This window comes from Megachile rotundata, chromosome 11, assembly GCF_050947335.1.
Source record: "Megachile rotundata isolate GNS110a chromosome 11, iyMegRotu1, whole genome shotgun sequence".
NCBI lineage: Eukaryota > Metazoa > Arthropoda > Insecta > Hymenoptera > Megachilidae > Megachile > Megachile rotundata.
Window position 1 is genome coordinate 15,435,669 of NC_134993.1, and position 24,934 is coordinate 15,460,602.

Genomic DNA, 24,934 nt, shown 5'->3' on the forward strand with positions numbered 1-24,934 from the left:
CATGTGACCAAAGATTGACTGGTTTCCTTTCAGTTATTTTACGTAGATTGCTTTAAAAAAATGATCACACAAAGAAAATATTAAATGTATTATTATTTTCGTTTGCTTTTTATATATTGCACATGTGTGATCATTCATCGTACATCATTTCATGAATCCACACATCATTTCAAGAATTCAAGCCTTTTTAAATTAATTCCCCAAAAAGAATAATTTTGCCAAGATCAAAAATGTCGAAAGACGAATTGCAACCCTCAGGAGCCCCAAGTTAGTGAGCAAAAGAGTAAAGAGCACGAAAGACTTGGCAAAAAGGAAGCTGAAGAGTATTTTCGTCTCACGATCCTTTTTTTTACGATTGTGAACGAGGTTCATGTTATATATCAGGGATTAGACTAAATAGTATAATACGAGGGCAAAAGAAATTAAACAGAAAAAAAAGAAGAGGTGGTTGGCCTTGATAACCGAGGGAGGGCTGTGACAAAGGTGGTGATAGTGGTAACCGGAAGGGGTGAGCGTAGTAATCTCTGTGGAAAGAGTGGTTAATTTCAGTTAAAAACTAGCGTATCCGAAAGAGGAGCTGATTCTGAACAAAATTTCCCTTTGCGAAAATTCGATCTGAAGCTCCGTTTCTGAATTATTAAGAAAAAACACTGGGACCAATGGGAGCGCGTGGATTTCGCGCGCTCGGCCGCTGCGCGCGCATCGCGGCTCCCATTGGTCCCAGCGTTTTTTCTTAATAACTCAAAAACGGAGCTTCGGATCGAATTTCTGCAAAGGGAAATTTTGTTCAGAATAAACTCCTCCTAATTTCTGGAACACTGGTTTCTGCACATCGGTTAACTTTCTCGGACTCTTTTATAAATCAAAATATATGAAATTTTAGAGAAGTCTGGAGTTCGAAGGGTTAACGAATTGAATTTATTTAAGATAGTTTATAGAACATTATACACTGTTTGTTTTTTCTTGACCCTTAACGGGGGTTTCCAAAACATTTTGGTTTGATTTCTACGACAGTTTTTGCGATTGCACCCTCTTTCTTCAGGGTCGATTTCGTAAAGACTTTAATGCTTAAGAAACCTGTTGTGATAAGCGTGGAGAAAGCTCCGCCCGCGGTTTGGGGAAGCCCAAAATTAACGAGAGAGAAGCGAGAGAAAAATTATAAAAATCCGGGAGGTAACCGACCTTGAAGCTGGCAACCCTCCGACGAAGGGACAATTTGTCACCTTACCGCGCCAATTATACGTTGTGTCCATACTGTCTCAATTAATATAATGTATTATATTATATATATAATATATATATTATATATATATCCGACAATATTGATTATTAAAAATTCTTAATATATAAAAGAGGAAAAGAGTTGGACTTCGATGGAAAATCCTTTATCCTGCCTCGATCGGTAACTTCTTTTGTAAATACCTTTCTTATATCTTAATTGATTCGTTGATTTTATTTTCCTTATTTGAGACAAATTTTTAATGAATTATACAAGATTTCTTTTTTGAATTATGTTTTGTCAAATGTGGAAACAGCTGATGGTAAGAATTAAATGTCTGTCGGTAAGTAGATTATTGTAAGTTGTATAAATTAATAATTTAATAAATATCACGGTAAAAGTACATTCTATGTGTATTCATTTCGAAAATTCTCCTTGACACCTTAATTGATAAGAAAATGATGTATAAAAGCATTGCATGAAAGCTTTGTTTTGTGTTCTTATCCTATGAGATTACTAGATCGATAATATCGAAAGGGGTCGGTAAAATTAATATTTGAGTCACTGCCATCTAGTGGATGTGGTTTTGAAGCTTCTTCTGGTAGCAGGATCGCAGAAACGCGAAGAAGGTATTCGGAGTAAGAAGGTGGCCGCCTTTGAAACAAAAGAAAATTCAAGTTAATAAACAATTAATTGTGCACTCCTTTCCTAAGCCTAATTTATGCACTTTCATAATTAAAAAATGATCCACAATTCATCAGCTATTTTCCAGCACAAAATTTGTCATGATCTGCAATAAAAATAATTATTTAACCTCAACACTGTATGAACACAATCTATTTTCACAATTAATTAATTATACAGTTGTACCACCTAATATATGCATCTTCATAATTAAAAAATGATTCACAGTTCATTAGCTACTTTTCCAGCACACAATTTGTCACGATCTGCAATAAAAATAATTATTTAACCTCAACACTATATAACTTCAACTAATTTTCATAATTAATTAATTGCACACTTATACCACCTAATATATGCATCTTCATAATTAAAAAATGATCCACAATTCATTAGCTATTTTCCAGCACACAATTTGTCAGAATCTGCAATAAAAATAATTATTTAACCTCAATCTATTTTCACAATTAATTAATTGCACAGTTATACCACCTAATATATGCACTTTCATAATTAACAAATGGTCCTCAATTCATTAGCTATTTTCCAGCACACAATTTGTCATGATCTGCAATAAAAATAATTATTTAACCTCAACCTATTTTCATAATTAATTAATTGCACACTTATACCACCTAATATATGCATTTTCATAATTAAAAAATGATCCACAATTCATTAGCTATTTTCCAGCACAGGATTTGTCACGACCTGCAATAAAAATAATTATTTAACCTCAACACAATATAAACTCAATCAATTTTCACAATTAATTAATTGCACAGTTATACCACCTAATATATGCACTTTCATAATTAAATTATAATCTATGCTTCATTACAAATTTTTTCATATATAATTTGTTAAGATTTCCATCGTGGTTATTGAATTATTAAAAGTCTTCTCTGAGCGGTATACTTGTATGCTTTTGTTAGGCTTCCATAAAATCTGTTCGTAAAAGTGGAAATTTTTGGTGGCGCCATCTAGCGGACGGGTACCAGGAGCTACTTTTTGTAACAGGATCACAGGAAAGCGAGGAGGTATCCGGAGTAAGAGGTGGTTTCCCGCGAAATTTGTGCGCATGCGCGGCCGGAGAGGTGTACCTGCCCGCGCATGCGCAGTAGCGTTCCTGTACAGTATACTATACTGTTATATACACTCGAAAAATCATTAATTACTCCTTTAATCAGCACAATTTAAACACTTTTATGATTGAAGAATGTTCTATGAACCTTCAGCTAATTTCTCATATACTATTTGTTCGGATTTTGTTCGTAATTAATTAATTATAAGCAATCTTCCGCAAGCACCGACGCTAGTAACTGCGCATAATACCGCCTCCGTGTTTTATTTATTTCTCAATTATTAGCAACAATATACATACTTTCAAGCTTAAAGAATCTTTCTCTGTCCTTTCTGAAGAAGACGCAATCATTTTTGCATACATTTGACGCGTAATTAATGAGTTATTAATTTTTCTTTAATGGGGTGTCATGCGCATCGAAGTATATTTCGTAATAATTATTATTCTTTATTTACGAACAAATTCTGCACAAATTTGGTACTGGAAGATAGCAAATGATCTCAAACTAATTTTCCAATCATAAAAGTGTGTAAATTATTCGCAGGTAATTAGTAATTAATTATTCTTTTAACGAGTGGTTTCCTTGCGTCTGATTGGCTGCCATCTTGGATAGTCACGCCTCTAGCCTTGTGCGCATGCGCGACCCTGCGCCGCTGGCAGCCTCGGCCGCGCATGCGCACTGCGTCTAACTGCAGCGCATGCGCACAAATTTGGCGGGAAACCACCTCTTTACTCCGGATACCTCCTCGCTTTCCTGTGATCCTGTTACAAAAGTAGCTCCTGGTACCCGTCCGGCGGACCAAAATGTCAATACTTTTACTGTTACCAACCGAGTTTTCAGAAATGACAAAACTTATTCCCAAAAGAGATTCTTTATAATTCATTAACTAAAACTGAAATCTTAACAAATAATATATGAAAAAATTCGTAATGAATCGTAGATCAAGTTTTAATTATGAAAATGCATAAATTAGGTGGCATAACTGTGTAATTAATTAATTATCGAAATTAATTGCATTTATTTTGCAGGGGTAATAACTAATTATTTTTGGCAAAAATCCTAACAAATGTTATATCAAAAAATTGGTAATGAATCAGGGATTGAATATTAATTATAAAAGTGTACATATTGTTTCTAGAAAAGGAGTTTCATTGGCATGTATTCTCTGTATTTTGAATGGCTCGTGAAGACCTTTTCTTGCTCCGGATACCTCCTCGCTTTTCTGCGCTCCTGTTACTAAGAGTAGCTCCTGATACCCGTCCAATAGATGGCGTTGAATTTTATGAATGAAAAATCTTATTCATTATAATAATCTCTGAACTATACATACTATAATAAAATTATATTAAACAATATTAAATAAATAAAAATAAAGAAGTCCTCTTTAACAAAATGAGAGTAGAGAATTTTTAAAAATAGAGATTTATAGAGTATAACAGGAGGGGAAAGAAATACAACACAAATTTGAAAAAGTGAAGTACAATTTTTATTAATATACGCAGCCACTTGACATTCGGTGCACCATCACAAAATTAATTAAATACTCTCGTTATAGTTGCATCGCAATTCGTTACAACGATCGGTTTTCAGCTCTCCCTTTCTATATATATAAATACGTAATTAAAATATATAATATATACATATGTATTTATATATATAAGTGTGTATATATATCTGTACAACCTGTACACACGAATCTACAAAATAATCTTTATCTATATAATCGCTATTCTCTTTTTGTCGTTGATCTTTTGCGATCCTCCAATTTCAAACGAACATAAAGATTACAATTACAATTGTGATTAAATTAATTTCTATTTCTTTCACGGAAAGAATTATACGGAAGCGTGTGCGCGATCATATGATACAAAAATAATTACAATAAAAAAACTCTATATCCAAAGAACGCTCGATGCGAAAGAATACTTAAATAAATACATTCTTTGACCGGAAGTAACGGTTGTCGGACCGCAAACGGTAGAGAAGCAACGAGTAGTCGAATTTTAAACGAGTTTAGCCAAGCGTGGACGTAAAAAAGAAGGAAAAATGCAGCTGGACGAAATTCGGTACGTGGCTCGTTTTATAGCAAGGTACACTGTCTTTTGTATGCGACATGTTTTAGAATGAAAATTTTGTAAATGTTCCAAGAATTTAAAATGAAATTTCGATAAAAAATTATATGTTCTGTCAGCAGAGAACCGATTAACAAACTTCAAATATTTAAACAATTAAAATCACAGAGTACCTTCGCCTTTTTACAAAACACTTTTAATCTCAAGGTTTGACATTATCGAAGATAGACGAGATAACGAAGCGACGAGGGAAACTTCCGCCCTTTACAATACACTGGGCTCGTGAAAACGGAACTAAGGACGGAGTGCTCGTGTCTTAACGCAACAGACTAGAAAATATTAAATTAACAATTTCCTCTCGTTGCTCGTTCGTTTTCGAATCGCTCAAATTGTCACAATCGATTACAATGTTCAATATTCTTTTTATAGAACCTATCTTATAGCGTTAAATAAATAGGTCGAAATACTTGTTCTGGTAAAGTAAATGCCGCTCGAAATTCTTAGCTTAATTGTAAACGTTAAGCTCTAACAGCCACAGCTAAAATCGCTCTCGTTTCAAGAAAATTCGCGTCGTTCCTTTCTCTTTAAAATATATCGCTACGCTATCGATGACGAATTATTGACGCGCGGTATAATATCCTAACGATTTTCAATTGCATCTGTCCCTTTGGATCGTGCTAATACGTGAAAAATATACTGAGTTTTCTGGAGTACTCCTCATACTGTACATACTTTCTACGAACGAATCCTATCATCGATTAAACTTAACACTTTGATGATGCTTTTACAATTCATAGAAATAATTGACACTTTAATAATTAATAAAGCGCTGTTATATATATTACTATATACCATTACGCATTTTTGGCAAAAATAATACAGTAGACTATCGTTATCTTACAAGACTATAACAAGAGTCTACTGTACTTATTAATTATCGTGACTCATTTCATTCGACCAATGAGATTCACATCAAAGTGTTAAGGGACTAATGGTGTAATATCCTTGGAAATATCATACAAGGAAGAATCCATATCCGTGCACCGAATCTACAATTACATTCATCTCTCCTTTCCATTTCGTTCTCTGTTAAGTACGAAAAACGCGCGCAACCAATATAGCAATGCCGGAAAAAAACGACCAGGAAAAACCTAGGTCGTACTTCGTACAAAATTTTATAAGTACATTCTGAGTCGCGCGAGTGGAATGTTGAGACGTTTGTGAATTACATCTAAAAATACAGAGAAAATAAAGGAAATTTTCCGAGTGACGAGTATCGTAAATGAGGATAGTTTTCGCATACTGAGTTCTTCGTGGACGTTTAGATGGTGTTCAATGAGTTTAGACCTTGTTTAGGCGCTGATTTCGTTCGCACTGGGTCAAAGTTTAGCTCGAAAAGGTTTGCCAAGCAGCGGTGTAAAATAACTCCGTTGATGGTCGGACAACTGTGCGACGATGATATTTTGTGATTCTTCGTGTTGAGATATTTGGACTCCTGTTAAATTTTTCATCTCTTAAATTTTCGAAGTACCTAGAAGTGAGGTATAGAGAATTATAATTTAATAATTATAAAGTGTTAAAGTTTTGAAATTTGGTGTACCATCCATCACAAAATATCACCGTCGAACAGCATTGTTTATACAGATCGCACATCACATGGCGATAGCTCGTAAATTGCGGGCAAGTCGAAGGAACTATAGGGTTTCAATGGCCATCGTGTCCCAGCGGAAACGCGCATCATTCTATCAGTCTTAACACTTTGACGACCATTCTCAAATTATCTACATCTCGTTTCATAAAATTGGTACTGCATTACTACTAAAATCTGAAACATAATCCAATGGACTTTCTGAGAAATAAAACGTTTGGTTGTCAAAGCGTTAAACACCGCCACTTTAGAACATCAATTGGCGATCGCAATTAACAAAAACATGTCCGATCGTGAACCACTTCTTCCGCTCTTCTGGTAAACACGTTCACTAGTTGGCAGTGTACCCTGTGAAATTACAATTAAATCAGATTTCAAGTACATCTTGATATATAAATTTCATTCTTTATAGGAACGAACACTGACCTGATAATTGTGAACAAGAATTATCATTTAAAAGTATCTGCAAATAGAACGAGTGTTTACCTGATTTTCACATTGGAGTTATCGATCACCTCACCGTCGCAATTCCACACACTCAAGCTCGAGTTCATATAGCGATTATTAATCTCGCTATCAGACTGCATGTGCAAGGTGGGCAGGGCACGAAACGTGAACTCCCTTGCTCTGTATACCTCGACGAAAGGTAGATCATACTGCAAACACAGAGATTGCATTTACTCTATCAATCGTTTCACTCCAATATTCTGACGCTATTCTTTTTTTAGTTACTGCAGAAATTATACCAGAGTCTTCTGTTTGCTGGTCAGCCTGAGCAACATTCTTATATTGTTAAAAAGTGACGTATGCCGAACTAGAATCACATCCACGCAACCATCTCCCAGGTGACAATGCGGACTGAATCCCATGGGACTCCTGGAGCAGGCGCAGGCGAGATTAGCACCGTTCACCATGAAGAACTTGCCTCTGATGGTCATCCATCCTGAAACATATCGGTTTAAATAAATGTACACAAACACACTAATAACTGAACAATATACCCACTGGAAATTTCTTTGTCTGGAACGCTCTTGTGCATATGTTGCAAACACCTTGTACAGTTTTTTGTGCATCTTGTGCTCGTAGCTGGATGACAAGGGTCAGACAGTAATTGTATTTCTCCTTCGTAACCTTTGTTCGCTATAATCTTCTTGAAACCTGCAAAGAAATAAATGTTACAAAGTGAAGTACAGTATTAGATATGAAGCACAATATTTTCTAAGTGCACAGAATTATCAGCTGACCCGAGTAGTCGTATCTCTGGGGCCCCATCCACCTGAACTTTTCGCTATCCCGGATCACGTCACCCAGATAGCCATAGCTAAGTACACTAGCGTACAACCTCAGTAATGTTTGATCGCTGTGAACGGAGGAGATATCGAGACCAGTACTGTCGCCAAAAATGATATGTATCGCGGCCGTCTGAACGTCGGTCGTCCCATGGAGACTGTACGCCACCGTGTCGGTGCTCCCGCTGGGTATCACCCCTATAGGCAACAAGGGGGTTGGCAGAGAGACTTCGGGGTCGTTGGGATCGATCTGCTGCTCCTTTGAGGTCCTCAGCACAAGGCCGTTGATCACTTCCGCGAGAGTACCGTCTCCACCGATGCACACCACCGCCTGAAAGATGCATCTAGGGTTAGGTTGGGAGATTCATATCATGTATAAGAAGTTCTTAAGACAAACTGAAGGGGTGATATTTAAGAAGCTTAATTTGTGTACAATAAAATTACTTGGAACTTTTTTACAATATTATTTCTTGGTACTTCTTTGATGTTTAAAACTTATTTAATAGTGAGATATTTAAGAAGCTTAATTTGTGTACAATAAAATTACTTGGAACCTTCTTACAATATGTACTATTTCTTGGTACTTCTTTGATGTTTAAAACTTATTTAATAGTGAGATATTTAAGAAGCTTAATTTGTGTACAATAAAATTACTTGGAACCTTCTTACAATATGTACTATTTCTTGGTACTACTTTGATGTTTAAAACTTATTTAATAGTGAGATATTTAAGAAGCTTAATTTGAACACATACAATAAAATTGCTTTGAACCTTCTTACAATATTATTTCTTGGTACTTCTTTGATGTTTAAAATTTATTTAATAGTGAGATATTAAGAAGCTTAATTTGAACACATACAATAAAATTGCTTTGAACCTTCTTACAACATGTACTATTTCTTGGTACTACTTTGATGTTTAAAATTAATTTAATAACGTTTAGTTTTATTACATGAAAGTCACTTAGATCCGCAGTTAGAAGCGTATCACGAGCATGTCCAATTCTCTCAGTGACCAACATTTTGGTTTCAATCCCCGCTATGGTCATCAGAGGCTGTACATCCTTCTCCCAAATTTTCAATCCCTTTTTCTTCCCTCCAAAAGGGTTGACGAACAGCAATATCTTCCTTGGGCGATGGGTTAGTCCTAGAATTAAAGAATTTATTTTAGCTTTTCGGAGAAACGTACATGTATCGAGCGAGACTCGGATCAATACCGTAGTCGTCCTTCCAACAGGACGATACAAGGGATCATGTTACACACACTAAAACAAACCACTCCCCATTGTTTTTTCTAAAGGGGAAACAACTTGCATGAGGATGACTTTGATTGATTGAAACAAAGAGTGCTTTGTCATGAACGGTATCGTTTTTTCTAATTTAACACACATTCACAGAGTAATATAATAAATGATCTACAAATCTAATTAAGTTTGAGACATACTAGTTCAGATATAAAGTTCAGATAAACTTTCTGCATAGTCGCTTTCATATAAATATTTGAAGACTCGGCGAGTCTAGGTTATTTCTAGGTTCATTAACTCGGCTAATGGCCTTAAAAACCATGTGAAAGGAAATATTTACAGGCTAAGTTTGGGTTACATTTCGGCGAGGTTACATAAAGAGTTCCCAGCATTTATTGGCAAATTTACTTAGGTTAAATTTAGTCAAGATCCTATCGAGCTTAAACATTTGCAAATTTATTTAGGTGCGGATTCAAGTAAGGTTTTGTCATGGGCAAAGCTACCATCTCGTGTCGCGTGTGGGCGTACGAATAGCTGAAGTGTCTGTGTCGATCAAACGAAACGGAGCAACCGTATAGCCGCTTTATTACCAAGCAGGTCGCCTGTGTTTCCATGGTTTTGATCTTTTTTTCTACACGGCAGTAAAAACGCGGTCTTAGTTACGCAGCCTTGATCCGACGACCCAGTTTTCATCATACACCACCGCGTTAATCCTTTCTACTCGTATACTGCGCCCCACCGAATGCAGGAACGCGAAATTAAAAATTGTAGCCCGTGAAAATGATACAACCGATAAATCGCATAATCAAATAACAGGTGTGGCCTCGATAGAAAGAGGATTAATTGCAGCTGAATCGAAATTGAGACACCAACCGGTTGAACACGAACTTGTTTCGCATTAAAAGCAATCGAATCTAAAGTTTGCCACTAATTTATGAAGACTAAAAAAAGAAGTTGTAAATAGTTTTACAGTTTAACAACGTCGTGGAAAGCTGCGAAGTCTACTTTTCAACTACGCCCGATTGATCGATTCGATTAAGTATGCCAGTCGACATTTACTCAGACTTTAATGATCGATACTGGATCAATTATTCAGCCGTTCCCTAGTCGCGAATAGAAAGGAAACAGCACACGTATAAGCTGAAGTTCAACTTTCACCTACTTTTCCTTCATTTCGCGTTTTTTGCTTCGACAATCTTTCGATTGTGAAACGACTGATCGGAATAAGAAAACCTGGGAATTTCACCATGAAAAGGAATTGATTGAGAAGTGAAATTCGTTGCGAAATTTCACTTGGTACAATGTATGGTCCATGTAGGGAAAGATTCCACATATGGATTCTGGGAAAAATTTAACAATGAGATAGAAAGGGGAATTTTTAGCCTTGAAGTATTTAAAACTCTTAGTGTTAGCTTAGGAAAATTTGCATTCTGGAAAGAAGGCTTGAGATCAAATCTTAAAGGGAGGAGATGCAATCCTAATAGGAGGAGGTGCAATCCTAATGATCCTAAGCTTCAGACACTGCTAAGAAAAATTTAACAATGAAATATATAGAAAGGAGAACTTTGGCCTTGAAGTATTGAGAACTCTTGGTGTTCGTTTAGGAAAGTTTGCATTCTGAGAAGAAGGCTCCAATCCTAAAGGGAGGAAATGCAATCCTAAAGGGAGGAGATGATCCTAAAGGGACGAGGTGCAATCCTAATGATCCTAAGCTTGAGACACTCCTAAGAAAAATTTAACAATGAAATATATAGAAAGGAGAACTTTGGCCTTGAAGTATTGAAAACTCTTAGGGTTGGTTTAGGAAAGTTTGCATTCTGAGAAGAAGGCTTGAGATCCAGTCCTAAAGGGAGGAGGTGCAATCCTAATGATCCTAAGCTTGAGACACTCCTAAGAAAGGCTCCAATCTAAACACGAAGTTCCAGACTCCTAGCACTCCTACCTCAGTGTACCTATTTCCCAAAAATAGATAATTAACTAACAAGTAAAGGTTTCTTAAAAGAAGTTAGAGGGTAGAAGGTTACATGAAACTCACCCATGAGGTAATTTCGAATGGTTTTCACCCAGGATGCAACTTGCCTGGGGTCCGTGTGGCTCATGGTCACACTGTGATGGCTCCATTTCATCTTCGGCCCACGAACAGCGTAGTGTAAAATGAAATTTGTCGGGCACACGGTGGAGGAAGTGGGCGAAGTCGGAGGTTGTTTCTCTTTAACGTTGCCAGGTATCCAATCGTCTCCATAGCGTACCGCGAGCACGTCCGTCAGCGGCAGAGTCCATCTTGCTGAAAATTAAACAACTTTTTACTTCGTTGAAGTTTTAATTAAAACTTTGTAGATTAATTAAATCTACAAAGGCGGAATAGGAAGGCAGAAGTTGTCATAGACTGGTTGTCGATAATGGTGTTTTGTCGGAGTTAATATTAGCCGAATTCGATGGAAATAATTGGGCGATTGGAACGCGGGTCGAGTCACGATCGACAAGTTCGTGCGCTCGAAAATACGTGCCAGAAATGATAACGGACGATGCTGAATTCGGGAAACGTTAAAGTCAAGTTGATAATTGAACATATGTGAAATAATTTTAGATTAACATACTTCTTTACACGCAATACTAATGACGTTGTACGATCTGATAGTTCAAAAAGAAGCCATGTTTTTAAGCGCTTGCGGGATTCCGCTCAACCTCCTTTTTAACCTACGCTGATAAAAATAGGTTCTAATGAACGTTTTTCCACGGTAATGAATAATAATTACAGCGAATAGCAGAGTGTACAAGAAACTGGTTTCCCAACATGTAAAGATTTTACTCTAACAAACTGTCTCACAAGTTACAATCATTTTCCTTTAAAGAGTCTTTTCTGAAAAGATCCCTAAAGAGATTTTCCCTTTCACAAGACTCTTTGTACAATTTTACATCGTCGCTTGTAGAAGCTGTAGCCTCCAACGAAAAATACATATTTAGCAGACACGCGAAAATAAATGTGATCAGCGAAGGTCGACGAGTATGGTCATTCGAGAGAACAGTAATCACTGAAACCGGTCGCTTAAACTGGCAAACAAAAAACAATTTAAGGAAGCTGTAAAGGCGACGCTGAAAATCTTGATTACATTAGAATCTCATTAAAAGTTTTCCAGGAAACTTTTTGTCGTTGTTTGTAACATTCTTAATCTTCGTTAACATATTTTTACAGCGTTCATTAATGAAGTTTTTGTTTGTTGTGTAATTATACTTGTGTAATTATGGAGGACGTATCAAAAGAGGTGTAGCAAGTTATTGCATGAAAATATATGAAGTCGCAAAGACACTAATGCCTGAAGAATATAATATAATTGTCTAATATATTAATGCTAATTTAAATAATGTTTGGAACTATCAGATAACCCTTATCTCTCTTTCTCTATAATATAATATAATTGTCTAATACATTAACACTAATTTAAATAATGTTTGAAACTATCAGATAACCCTTATCTCTCTTTCTCTATAATATAATATAATTGTCTAATACATTAACACTAATTTAAATAATGTTTGAAACTATCAGATAACCCTTATCTCTCTCTCTATAATTCAATATAATTGTCTAATACATCAACACTAATTTAAATAATATTTGAAACTATCAGATAACTCTTATCTCTCTCTAATATAATATAATTGTCTAATACATTAATACTAATTTAAATAATGTTTCAAACTATCAGACAACTCTTCTATTTCTCTCCTCAGACGTAGACTCTCAGACATCTCCTCTTGCTAAATTCTTATGTTCTACAATTCTTCCAAGACCTCTATGCTCTCCATATTCTTTAGACTTCACTACTTGCCACCGACTCTGCAAAGAAAATAAGTGTGTTGAAAGGTGTATAATGCAGCGTGAAGCAAAATAAAGAGACAAAGATGCGGATCGAAGGTAAGGTGGAATCTAATGACCTTCGGATCCCTTGTGACCCGACTGGGTCTCGCGAAGAGGATCAGTGTGAACGACCGGACCGCCTAAATTTACCTGAACAAATTCAGGCTGCATTGAACGAGCTCGTGTCGCTGAGGAATTATGGATTCTCCCCGCTAAATCGAGGCTCGACGCGTGTCGTGCCACTAATACGAATGTTGTTCTTCCTACTTCGACTTTGTCCGCCTACTTCGTGTTTCTTTCTATTCTCGAACATTTTTCTGAAACGCGATACATTTGCGGTCCCTCCTAACCACCTATATCCGCTATTTTGGTTTAACGATACGTCAACAAGAGTTCTTGAAAATGGGTCGATGCGAATCTCGTAATCGTTTGATAGCCCGCTTGCGAAATTTTCGGAAAGCAAATAAGCCAACGCCTCGTGAGAAAACAAAGACTCGTGACGATCTCACGATTAAGGTGTTTCGCAATTAACATCCGGTTTATGTAAGAAAGTGTACAAGAAATTATAAAGAGATACTTCATTCACCGAGAGTTCTATTGACAAAAGGTCCGCATGCAAATTGCTAGTTGCCGACTGTAAATTGGGAGAACCATTAAATTGGATGGTGCACACGATCCAATTAAGCTTTGACGTAGAACTCTGGAGTGTTTCGGATTAATCTCGTGTACGCGAATAATTTTTATCGAAGTGTGCAAAAATTTGCAAAATCAGCAAGAATTGCTTGCGTAAGCAAAAGTTGGAATGCTAAACGAGTTTAGTAACTCAAAGCTATTCGATTTGGTATGCATCAGATCTTGCAACTTTATACGTTTAAAATTTTTGAAACTGGAATATTCTGAACTGAAAGACCGCAGCAAATTTATAATTATCCATCCAATTAACAATTCTGTACATTCAAATTCAAAACTAAATTCAAATTAAAATTCTGTACACTCAAATTCAAAGCTAAGTCTGAATTAAAATAACCTCTTGGAACCACTCTTTAACAGTAAAACTACCAAATGATCCTTGTACAAATTTCATATTTTAACTAACATAATTTGTCAAGGTACTTAAAATTTATATAAAGAATTCATGTATACAACATCGTCTTTAATTTAAAAATATCCCAGTAGTTTCAGTGTTAAGAGTCTCCAAAAAGTTAATGAAAGCAGGAGTTCAAAAGCCGACGATCGATAAACTCCATTTAATCTTCGAGTTAACTCTTGAAGGACTTTTTTCTTTGACTACACCATGCTCCAGATATCATCAACTAAACCTCGTTCCTCGCATCTGACCTTTCTACCAAAATCAATAGTCCAAGACATCTATTTGTACACGCTCGTTACATTTTCTTTTAAGCGGTCAAACTCGGCGGTAAATACTGCAAGAAAAAGAATGCGATAAAAAATGAAACGCAAGGAATAAAGGATGCTCCAAATATAATATTCGAGGCATACTTGTCGCGCGTTGTAGAGTCAATTGGGACGAATGCCAAACCGCGATCGAACTGGACGCCTAACCGGCTAGACTGGAAGGAATTTCTTTTTTCCTACATTTTTTTGAACAGCTGTTTACTCGGGCCAAAAGAAATTACGTAATGAGGACACTCGCATAAATTATATCAAAGTAGATGTAGGTATAATACATGGCTACTTGCAAGTTTCACTTTTGCATGCATTCGATTTACGTAAGCTTGATAAGTGCATTACTGTTGGAAAAAATCGATGAACTTGGTAGAGTATTCTTAATTAATTTTTGTACATCAATTTTGACCAACACCCATTTCTTGGTAATCAGTTAATATATGGTTACAATTATAAATGACAGATAACGATGACAAGAATGTTGTTCACTTAAATCTGATAAGTAATTTGAGATGGATAATAGTTATCAACAGAATGCACATCAAGATGAAAGAATTACCAATACTTTTTCAATACATTGTATGCGCGATCGATAGCGCGGCCTGCATGGAATACCGATAAGTTTTTCGGTGATCGGCTCACGTAGAAGCAGAAACATATGTATCTAAACGCGCGTCCTTGAGTTCCATTTGCATGCGATTCCGGTTCCTCGTTCCGTGTATTACTATATTGAATATTAAAGAGAAAACCGTATTGACTATCGACAATTCCTTTATCGCTCTTTGTCAACGTGTCAATCACTTCCGTCAGCGAAAACGAACTTTTCTTCTATTATCCTTTCTTACTCCTAAGCATTCTTGTACCTTGTTAACAACCTGTTCAAGAGACAGAAAAAATAAATGCAGAATCCAAAATAAGAACGATAACAAGCATAAAGATACATGATAATTAAACATTATCGCGTAGATAACGTTTTCAATATCAATTTTTATCGATTGATACGATAATTGAAAAACTTATTCGTCGAAATGATCAATCAGAAAAGAAAGTTGTATAATAAATGACAAGTTAACTTACATCGGGAACGTTTGATCGTTCGTTTTTTTTAATTTCAGACGCAATCATCTCACGGTTGTATAATGAATACCCGGGAAAACTGTTACGGTAATTTTCTTGCATGATCCATCAACTTTTATCGATAATTAGTATACTCATGACGTTATGAAACGGTTTGACGTTTGACGATTCCTCGCTTGCGATAGCGCGAAATTCAAATAAAAAATCGACCGCCTCAAGCGACAACTAAATTTCTCATAAAAACGTACTGCTTCATCGACACTTCCTTAACAACCAATGTTCCGTGTAGGATTTCTGACATAATGATATGTACCTTCGCAAAACCGGAAGTACTACGCCACGAACCTGGAATTACAGTTTCGTATAATGCAAACTCAGCACTCAGATTCTCAAGTCGCGTAAACGTGTGACCGTAGTTGACCAATAATACTTTTATGTGGATTAAAAAATTAGATATCATAAGAGATTGGTGCTTTAAATTGTTCACTAATGACAATTTGATAAACTGTTAATCGACACGCGTAGATACAAACATTGATAACTTGTGATAAGTTAAATTTCGAGGTTAGAACTAACTACCAAAAACTCGTAGCTTTTAAAGTACCCATAGATCGCTTACGACTTCCAAACACCCAATGACACGTTTATTTTAATCTCGATCGTTTAGCACTTTAACAATTCGATCACGTTGAATCGTTCTCTGTAAACGACGGCTATAGCCTAGAGCATGAATAAACAAATACTACATTCAGAATTTGACGTCTTGACGTCGCCGTAATGGACACTGCACTGCAGTAGAACCGCGTACGAATTCCAATGTTCGCGTTACGCATTATCGTGCGGAGCCCACCTAGACGTTAACTATTTCTAAATCGGGTGTAATTAACGGATCGTGTGTCAGTTATCGCAACACTTTTGTTTCAACTATCGCGCACGCTTAAACACTTAGATACATTGGCTAAACAGCTAGTCACGGACTAAGGATCGTGGATGTTCGCCGGGTAAATGAAGTTAGTCAAAATAACAGTATACTTAACGTTATTTTTATTATTATTATTTCACATCGATTGTAATGCAATATACTTGTGTTGATTGCAATTGTATTATGAATAAAAATATGAATATTACTATTATTCATACATTTACTTTCCTCTGCAAAATGATCCGCGTTATACTTTACCGAATAGGCCGTAGGAAAAATGTAGACATAGGGGAAGAGGTTCCACCACTCCTTTACGAATATGAGAATTTTAACATTTTAGGAGTTTGAAGATATGAATAAATTTTTTGTATTAAAAGTGGTGGTAGGTTCTTCCTTGTTTATTTAGAGAAAGCCAACATTGCATGCGAATGTTCAAATTGCCAAGATCACGATCGTCGCAGATTCCCAGCGAGGTAATAACGCGACTAGCAACTATTCCTTTGTTTCGAACCGCGAGAGATGCGGAAACGCGATTGATCTTTGCTGATACGAGGCCGCTTTACAACGCTTTCTCGCCCGAACCCTTTCCCTAACAGTAACGATCGTTGGCATCAGTACGCGACAAGACTTACTGTACGGTGGTTTCTCCGTTTCCCATATCAGCGTTCCGCGATGAAAGTAGACCCTGCACCGTTTCTTCTTTACCACGAAAGTATTCAGGAGAACTGTCCTGGAAGATTGGTCACTGATTTCCTGCATCATCTTTGACGGCTGTCGTTGGCTACCCTTCCACGAGGACTCTCATTCAACGAGGAGATCCCACGAACGTCATTCCGGCACCGATCGATCGTGGTACACCAAGAAATCGGAATGAAAATCGTAAACGACGCTCGCGAACGGCGAAGAGTACCAACATCAACGTTACTTGCTCGCTGGCCCGAGCACAACTACGAAACACGATCGACTCAGAGCAAATCGTGTCAAATCGTACGCGCTCGGCTTTCACCATACTCTATGGTTCACATAATGGTGGCCAGCGCCTCCACTCGGCCACCTCTCCAATTCTACAACTTCCTCTAAATCATCTGATGGTAACACGTAGATTTTTCATTTGTTAATGCCATTGTCTACCACTAGAGGGCGCCGACTTTCACAACGAATTTTGATATAAAATTAAAAAGTATAATAAAATGACGCTGGAATAAATGCATACGTTGTTGCTAAATAATGAATGCAGTTAGTTATGAAGTCAAAAGTTGTGCTAGCTATTTGAAGATCTTTACTGCTATCGCATGAGGATAATATAGAAACCGACATTGCTAAAAGTATGTGCGTATATATATCTTTATTCCGGTCACAAGAATGTTAAAAATATCTCTACATGACCGTACTGCAATATAGACGGTCGTAAAATATTGTATTTCTTTATGCAGGTACCTATTGGTCAGTTCTTGTACAGAACTTTTCATGTACAACGTTCGACAATACTTAGGATGTAACTTGGTATTCACTTAGCAACGGCGATACAAAGTTTATGATATATAAGATGGAACAGGGGCTCAGCAATACCGTGTATGGTCCTGTGCATGGCAGACGCGAGACGACATGATGTTTTGTCGGTGACGCGACAACTTTCTGTTATCGAACAGTTCACGTATCATATTTTACGCATTGTGTCGTAGTGTCACTATTATTGTTCAATGTTCAGAAACTATGACAATCGATTTATAGTAAATAGCAGAACACGTGAAAGTGATACCAAAAATGTTTGCAATCGTCGCGTGTCTGCGAACTTCCAATGACATGAACGTCGCGACACAGGCAGTGGAGCAATGAACGTAAACTAGCAACTAATTCGTAGTAATGTAAGAGCTATTCCCCTGATAATTGGGCTTTTGATAATCAGCGATGATTAAAACGTTTAAAAATATAGTGTATGCGCGGTGGCTACGCGCGTTAGAAGTGAAACTGAAATTTTGAATAAAAAGACTTGAAAATGTATAAATTTTGCCTTTGGGAAAATCATAAATTGTTAAATATGGAAATTTGAGAATTTGTTTGCATTTTTCGTGACGTTCAAATTTAACGATCAGCCGTAACGCTTCCGCGCCAAATCGCGCCCATAAAAGTTTCACTTCAACTATGAACATTTTAAACGTTTTATTTTTACACAGAATTTTATGTGTTAAATCTATAGCTAAAACATTTATTTATTTAGGAAAAAATGGACGAAACGAGGGATTACATAAATTTGGTACTAACGGTCAAAAAGTACCCAGTACTGTACGACCTCAGTTGCAATGACTACCACAACAGAATCGTACGAAATAAAATGTGGAAAGCAGTGGCGCAAGAGGTGAACGCTACCGGTAAGATCCTTTTAACTTTCCAAACATATTGTAGATTTCGTTAAAAAGATATACGAGCATACATATTTACACGCGCAAGTTTTCCTCGTAGCGGCAGAATGTAAAGACAAGTGGAAAAATCTGCGTGCCAGTTACAGTAGACACCTGAGAAATAAAATCTCGGGAAATTCAAAGTCCAAGAAACCATATTACATGGCCAGTTACATGGATTTCCTGCTTCCCTACAGTAAAGTTGGCAGGTGACTGTAAAACGCGATCGTAAATTAGTAACGGATCACGTGATCCTTCGTTTACTGAAATATGATCACGTGTAGTTTAGGCTTCCCTTAGTTTTCAGGAAGCGTAGGGGAAGGAGTGCCCCACCACGCGGTTCTGTATGACAAGAATAGAAGGTTCTCCCACGATTCTCCCTATGCTACCCTAAGCTCTCCCTAGGTTCCCAACACACATAGCGGAAGGTTCTCCCCTACACTTACTCTTAAATAAAGGAAGCCTACGTTGTATACGTGTGCACAAAAAAATTTATCTTTCTGTGCTTTCAGACAAGACAATTCGAACGAGGAGGACACGCTGGCACAGGAGACGTGGAACGACGAGGAGGTGGCCTCAAACATATCTTCCAGTTACGAGAAATCGAACAAATTCGATCAAAAGACTTCGCTATTGGATAAGGAAAGCGACTCAAGGATCGAAGAGCACTCATTCTTGCGGAACAAAGCGATCAAATTTACAAACGATAAGTTATTGTCACAAAGGTCGCCGGAAAATTACATCTTAAGCAACAGACAAGAACTCGAGGAGGCGTTCAATGACCCGGATTGGTTGTTCTTGAAGAGCATATTACCGGATATTCACCAAATGACTAGTCCCGAGAAAAGAACTTTTAAAATATCCGTCTTGAGTTTGATAGTAAAGATATTAAACGGGAAGGAATCAATGTCCATAGAGAACGAAGCTCCTAGTTCTGTAATGAAAATCCAGCAGGATGAAGAGGGGGAATGAGTTTGCAGGATCGTTTCGTTATAACGATGCCGATAAATGTGAAATATTTTCAATATGTTAATTATGTAAAGTATATTTAATGAGATAGAACGTGTGGAAAGGAACGTTCCCGTCACGATTTGCGCGGGAAAGTAATAAACTCCGCGGCAGTTTAGTATATTATATAATAAGATACAATAATTTAATGTTACAATAGTGTTAAGGCCTGACGCACACTTTCATTACAATGCATAAACAAATTTCCTGTAATTATTCATAGTATGTAGCAAGATATGTCAGAACAAAGATATAGTGAAACACAAGTAATTGCAAGACTGAATAACGAAAATGTATTGTCACTCTTCGTCGCCACCTACTATTTTCGTTGCTTCGCTAATGTTCGCGAAAGAATTTGAGGAAAAATGAATAAAATGACGTGGTTCGAATATTGGTTCATGATTGAGAACCACTGTAGAGCCATGACTGGTAGATCGCAACAACGCGGGATATTTGAACGAACAAAAAACTAATAAAAACCGAGCGTGCCTAGCATTAAAAGATTCGACTATTTCTCTGCAGACAGAAAATAAAAAATATGAGAATAAGAAATTTTGTATGATAAATAATAAAAAAATTGTACACACTCATCCTCGTTATTTACCTGTCACTTCAGCAACCGTGTACGAAAGAATTTTAAATCAGATTGTACTTTCATTGGCGTATATTCGAATTTTCGTTGACAGAAAAATTCGTTCCTACTCGGTTGAGAACGAAAAAATATATCATTTTCAATGTACCAAGAAGCTGTTGTAAAGGTAGATATGAAAATTGATATAGAAATTAAATTTTAGATCTATTGGTAGAGGTTCATATTGTATATGAAATAGAGTGCAGTGAAATAATAGGTTTCATTTTCAACGACTAATCTGTGGATGACTAAGAGAACCGTGTTGCTAGTCACTGGTCGAACTTATCAAGAGCAAAGCGTATATGCGTCACAAGGGCACACTTGTCGCGCCGGTTCGCGAATCGGGGGCGCATACGTGCAATGCAAACACGGGTGCAGCATCATGGTGAAGACGTACCTGAGCGGTAGTGTCGACTGCGCTTGCGTGGATTCGAAAAGACCAATCAGAATAAAGCAGTGACACGGTAGGGGCACTGGGGGGGCTCTTGGTGGCCTTGCGCGTTCTTCCGATTCCGTAGAACCTGGAGGCGCGTCCATTTTGTCAGTACGTACGATCCCGGGTAGTCGACGCCGGTGCAAGGTATAATTCCCGTTTGCGACGAGTTCGCGTTACCGGTAGTAAGGGTTACGAAGCCAGTGGCTGTCTGTCTGCGGCGTTCGTGAAACGGTGTATAGAGCGGGAGCAACAGAGAGCGCGAGCGGCAAGCGTGAGAACCTGCTACTCGTAGATACGCGCAAGAATCGAAGAAGCCGTTGGAAGAGAGCCGTTGTCGCAGGGCCGCGAAACGCGTCGCGTACCCGGCTCGTCGGTACTCGGTAGTTTGGTTCTAGCAAGATGGCGGAATTACAGGGAACCCCGGTCGCACAGGACGCCCTGTCCGTAGCCCAGTTAGAACTCGGTGGGAATCCGAATGCCTTGGCTTTGCGTAGGCCGTTTGACCCGGTGGCACATGATCTCGACGCGACCTTCCGCCTTACGCGGTTCGCCGACCTAAAAGGATGAGGGTGTAAAGTCCCTCAGGAGGTTCTTGGTAAACTCCTTGAGGGACTACAGGCCGACGATGGTAGCGCACAAGATCATGAGCATGCCCATTTTATGCACATGGCCATTCCACGCATCGGTGAGTGATTGCTTTTATTGTGCGCGTGCACGGACATTTGTATGCCGACATCTTTGATTTTCTGCCGCGTCTTTGTTTTCTCGCATTTTTTTTTCTCATATTGATTCTCGTCTTATTTTTAGTGATAAAAGTATTCGAGTTTGTCTGTAGTTCGAATACTTCTTCAACATTTTAACTAATCTTTTTTAATAGGAAAGATAATGTTAGAAACACTGTTATTGGTTATAGGAACTTTGCCGGTGTAAATTTTTTCGTCTTTTTATAGCGGGACTCGATAAGATTAAAGTTTATCTATTCAAGTTTAGAAAGCATGCTTTTATGGAATTGTTTACTAAAATACAATTTCACTGCAAATAAATAAGTTTGCTGTTAGTACCTAGGGCACAATATTGCAATAGTCAGTCCTATTGTACCAGCAGCCATATTATCGCCTCCCGCCCGATTTCTCCCACGCCACCGGAAATACGAGTGTTCTCAACTTCTTAAGATTTAGCGATGTACAGTGGCGAGCAGAGTAAGCTCTCCTAGGGAAAATGGTGACGTAAAGGAGAGAGACCCCCACCACTCGCTCATGTTTGGGGATTTAAAAATTCTATGTACTTAAAAATTTGAGAACATGAAAATTAAAAATTTCCGAATTTACATATTAACAATTAAAAAATTGTTTCACCCATAATATATTTTTGTGTATTAAATAAAATTTATATTTCTATTTTCCAGGCATTGGCATGGATTCCTCCGTGACTCCACTGAGGCACGGGGGGCTTAGCTTGGTGCAGACTACAGACTTCTTTTATCCACTAGTCGATGATCCTTATATGATGGGTAAGATATAAACAGTGTAGCACTTGAACCAAATTAAAGATGCTCTGTTTTATTTACTTTCAGTTTTTGTTTTTTATTGACATATATAGTTGACTTGATTAACTTTCATATTTCCTTCAGTAAGGAAGTAATACAAAATGTATTGTACATCCTGTTTGACCACAGCTATTGGAGTACTTTTCCAGGTAAAATCGCGTGTGCTAATGTTATCAGTGACTTGTATGCCATGGGTGTCACTGAATGTGATAACATGTTAATGTTGCTGGGAGTCAGTACAAAAATGACTGAGAAAGAACGAGATGTTGTTGTTCCTTTGATCATGAGAGGTTTTAAAGATTCTGCTTTGGAAGCTGGCACAACAGTTACAGGAGGTCAGACAGTTGTTAATCCTTGGTGTACGATAGGAGGTGTGGCTTCCACTGTTTGCCAACCAAATGAATACATTGTGTATGTGTTTTCCCACAAATTTTAGGTATTAATTGTTTCACTTGTCTCTTGATAATAATCTCTAATTTTTAGGCCAGACAATGCAGTTGTGGGAGATGTCCTTGTACTGACAAAACCTCTTGGAACTCAAGTTGCTGTTAATGCTCACCAATGGTTAGACCAACCAGATCGTTGGAATAGAATTAAACTTGTAGTTAGCGAAGATGACGTGAGGAAAGCTTATCAGAGAGCGATGGACAGTATGGCCAGGCTTAACAGAATAGCTGCTAGATTAATGCATAAGTATAATGCACACGGGGCAACAGATGTTACCGGTTTTGGTCTTTTGGGACACGCACAAAATCTAGCCAAACACCAGAAGAACGAAGTCTCCTTTGTTATCCATAATTTACCTGTTATCGCGAAAATGGCAGCTGTAGCGAAAGCTTGCGGTAACATGTTCCAACTCCTACAAGGCCATTCAGCAGAAACCAGCGGTGGACTGCTTATTTGCCTACCGAGGGAACAGGTTGGTAACGATTTATTTGGTCCGTCGTAAACCCTGTTTATACAGTAGAGTATATTACAAACAAAATGGTATACTCTAAAGAAAGGCAGGGAGAGCAACAGAGATACCCATACCAATTTGTGACCATATCACTTTGGTGTCGTCAATTCTCTTACACCTCATTTTTGATATAATACATAATGTTAGTTAGTTTGCCACGTATTCATGGTTCACAAATATGTTTCAGGCTGCTGCGTATTGTAAGGATATCGAAAAGCAGGAAGGATACCAAGCATGGATTATTGGTATCGTCGAAAAAGGAAATCGCACAGCTAGAATAATCGATAAGCCACGAGTGATCGAAGTTCCAGCGAAGGAAAAGGATGGAGAGCTGTGGTAAAGGATCAAATACTTTTGTTGATCCTTTTATTTACCTTCATAAGTTTAGAGAATACCACGCGTAACACAGGCAACACGCATTTACATACCGTACAGATTCAGAGCACTTAACGTGTGCACCATTCTAAGAAGAGCTAACGAATTTTTAAGTCTTTTTCACTAGATAAAATATGGATAATACATTTCTTTCTTATTACGTTTTTGTTCCGTGGATTGAAATGAGATATAACAGCGACAATTCATGTGTTATCTTTATTAAAGTTTAATCCCAAGTTATAGTTTAAGAAAGTAAATGTTTCGCTCTTTGGTTTTTATCTTTGTCCAGAAGCAAAAGATATATCGCGGTAAAGGCACTTTCAATATGTTCTTAGTGGTCTTCCTGACAACTACGAACGTTCATTTGAAACGATCCGATAAAAAATGGGGAAGCAATGATAAGGAAAATGAATTTAAATACAGTCTTTCTAAAACTAAGAAATATGTTATAAGTACAGACCCCAGGTAGCACTAGGCTCAGGTTAAGCTTCAACTGCATTTGATCAAACTTGCGACACGTTGACAAACGTTTTGGGTGCTTAGTGTTAATCGAGAATGTTAAGATACACAAATGATAGCTCGTGATTACAAAGATCTATAAATATATATTTTAAAGGGGTACACAATATCACAAAATGGTTTTAATAATATAAATTGTACATTGTTTTAAGTCATCGATAAATTAGGAAAGAAAGGAAACATCAGAATTAATAATATAAATGCAAATTTGTAAACGGAAAGACGTTACTACTCTGTAGTACACAGTGACAGGCTTTCGTTGCCAGCGAGATTTTCACAATTTGTAATTTTGATCTATTGTTACATAGAACTTGTAAGATGTCCAAATGGGAAAAAGGCCTTCTCTAGTTCTCTCGTTATATACGCCTTTGAAAATAAAATATAAAAAAATGAAGAGATACAAGAAAAAAGATGAGCACAGGCCCTAATGTTGTATTACTTTTTCATATGAATAAAAGTGCTACTTTGTCAATAAAAGATCGTTCCATTCTTATCACCCACATATCCTATCATAAATCTTTCGAACATAGTCCACGGTTATTGAACTCTTACGTAC

At 37.3% G+C, this 24,934-nt stretch overlaps 3 protein-coding genes and 1 long non-coding RNA gene across 10 annotated transcripts; 2 read left to right on the forward strand and 2 right to left on the reverse strand.

Annotated features, from left to right (window-relative positions):
• Positions 1-1,571: 1,571 nt before the first annotated feature.
• LOC105663256 (uncharacterized) lies at positions 1,572-2,869 on the reverse strand. Of its 3 annotated transcripts, XR_013039803.1 has the most exons (6): positions 2,698-2,869; positions 2,539-2,614; positions 2,396-2,471; positions 2,253-2,328; positions 2,093-2,169; positions 1,572-2,009 (listed from the first exon to the last, which is right to left on the reverse strand). It is a non-coding gene; the product is annotated as an uncharacterized LOC105663256 (long non-coding RNA). The 3 variants fall into 3 exon arrangements; XR_013039804.1 differs by lacking the exon at positions 2,093-2,169; XR_013039805.1 differs by lacking the exons at positions 2,093-2,169; positions 2,253-2,328.
• A 1,582-nt stretch (positions 2,870-4,451) lies between these two features.
• On the reverse strand, positions 4,452-17,496 carry Cerk (Ceramide kinase). Of its 4 annotated transcripts, none has more exons than XR_013039832.1 (9): positions 17,139-17,496; positions 11,277-11,525; positions 8,951-9,144; positions 7,953-8,328; positions 7,714-7,866; positions 7,455-7,651; positions 7,195-7,364; positions 6,661-7,056; positions 4,452-6,591 (listed from the first exon to the last, which is right to left on the reverse strand). XR_013039832.1 is itself a non-coding variant. In XM_076536997.1 (9 exons), exons 2-9 carry the CDS (start codon positions 15,163-15,165, stop codon positions 6,981-6,983), a joined length of 1,458 nt encoding a protein of 485 aa, XP_076393112.1. In that variant the 5' UTR covers positions 15,166-15,382; positions 15,585-15,874; the 3' UTR covers positions 4,452-6,980. The 4 variants fall into 4 exon arrangements, 3 of the variants coding, with proteins under 3 accessions (XP_076393112.1, XP_076393111.1, XP_076393113.1); XM_076536997.1 differs by lacking the exon at positions 17,139-17,496 and adding exons at positions 15,123-15,382; positions 15,585-15,874 and having other exon boundaries at positions 4,452-7,056; XM_076536996.1 differs by having other exon boundaries at positions 4,452-7,056.
• A 185-nt stretch (positions 17,497-17,681) lies between these two features.
• On the forward strand, positions 17,682-20,503 carry LOC100881139 (uncharacterized). 2 transcript variants are annotated; one of them, XM_003705692.3, is made up of 5 exons: positions 17,682-17,831; positions 17,940-18,371; positions 18,725-18,875; positions 18,967-19,114; positions 19,418-20,503. In XM_003705692.3, the coding sequence occupies exons 3-5, from the start codon at positions 18,731-18,733 to the stop codon at positions 19,875-19,877; spliced, it is 753 nt and encodes a 250-aa protein (XP_003705740.2). In that variant the 5' UTR covers positions 17,682-17,831; positions 17,940-18,371; positions 18,725-18,730; the 3' UTR covers positions 19,878-20,503. The 2 variants fall into 2 exon arrangements, with proteins under 2 accessions (XP_003705740.2, XP_076393118.1); XM_076537003.1 differs by having other exon boundaries at positions 17,702-17,835.
• A 546-nt stretch (positions 20,504-21,049) lies between these two features.
• Positions 21,050-24,855, forward strand: Sps1 (inactive selenide, water dikinase). Its single transcript, XM_003705691.3, has 5 exons — positions 21,050-21,665; positions 22,386-22,490; positions 22,676-22,937; positions 23,010-23,445; positions 23,672-24,855. Exons 1-5 carry the CDS (start codon positions 21,380-21,382, stop codon positions 23,822-23,824), a joined length of 1,242 nt encoding a protein of 413 aa, XP_003705739.2. The 5' UTR covers positions 21,050-21,379; the 3' UTR covers positions 23,825-24,855.
• The last annotated feature ends 79 nt before the right edge of the window (positions 24,856-24,934 follow it).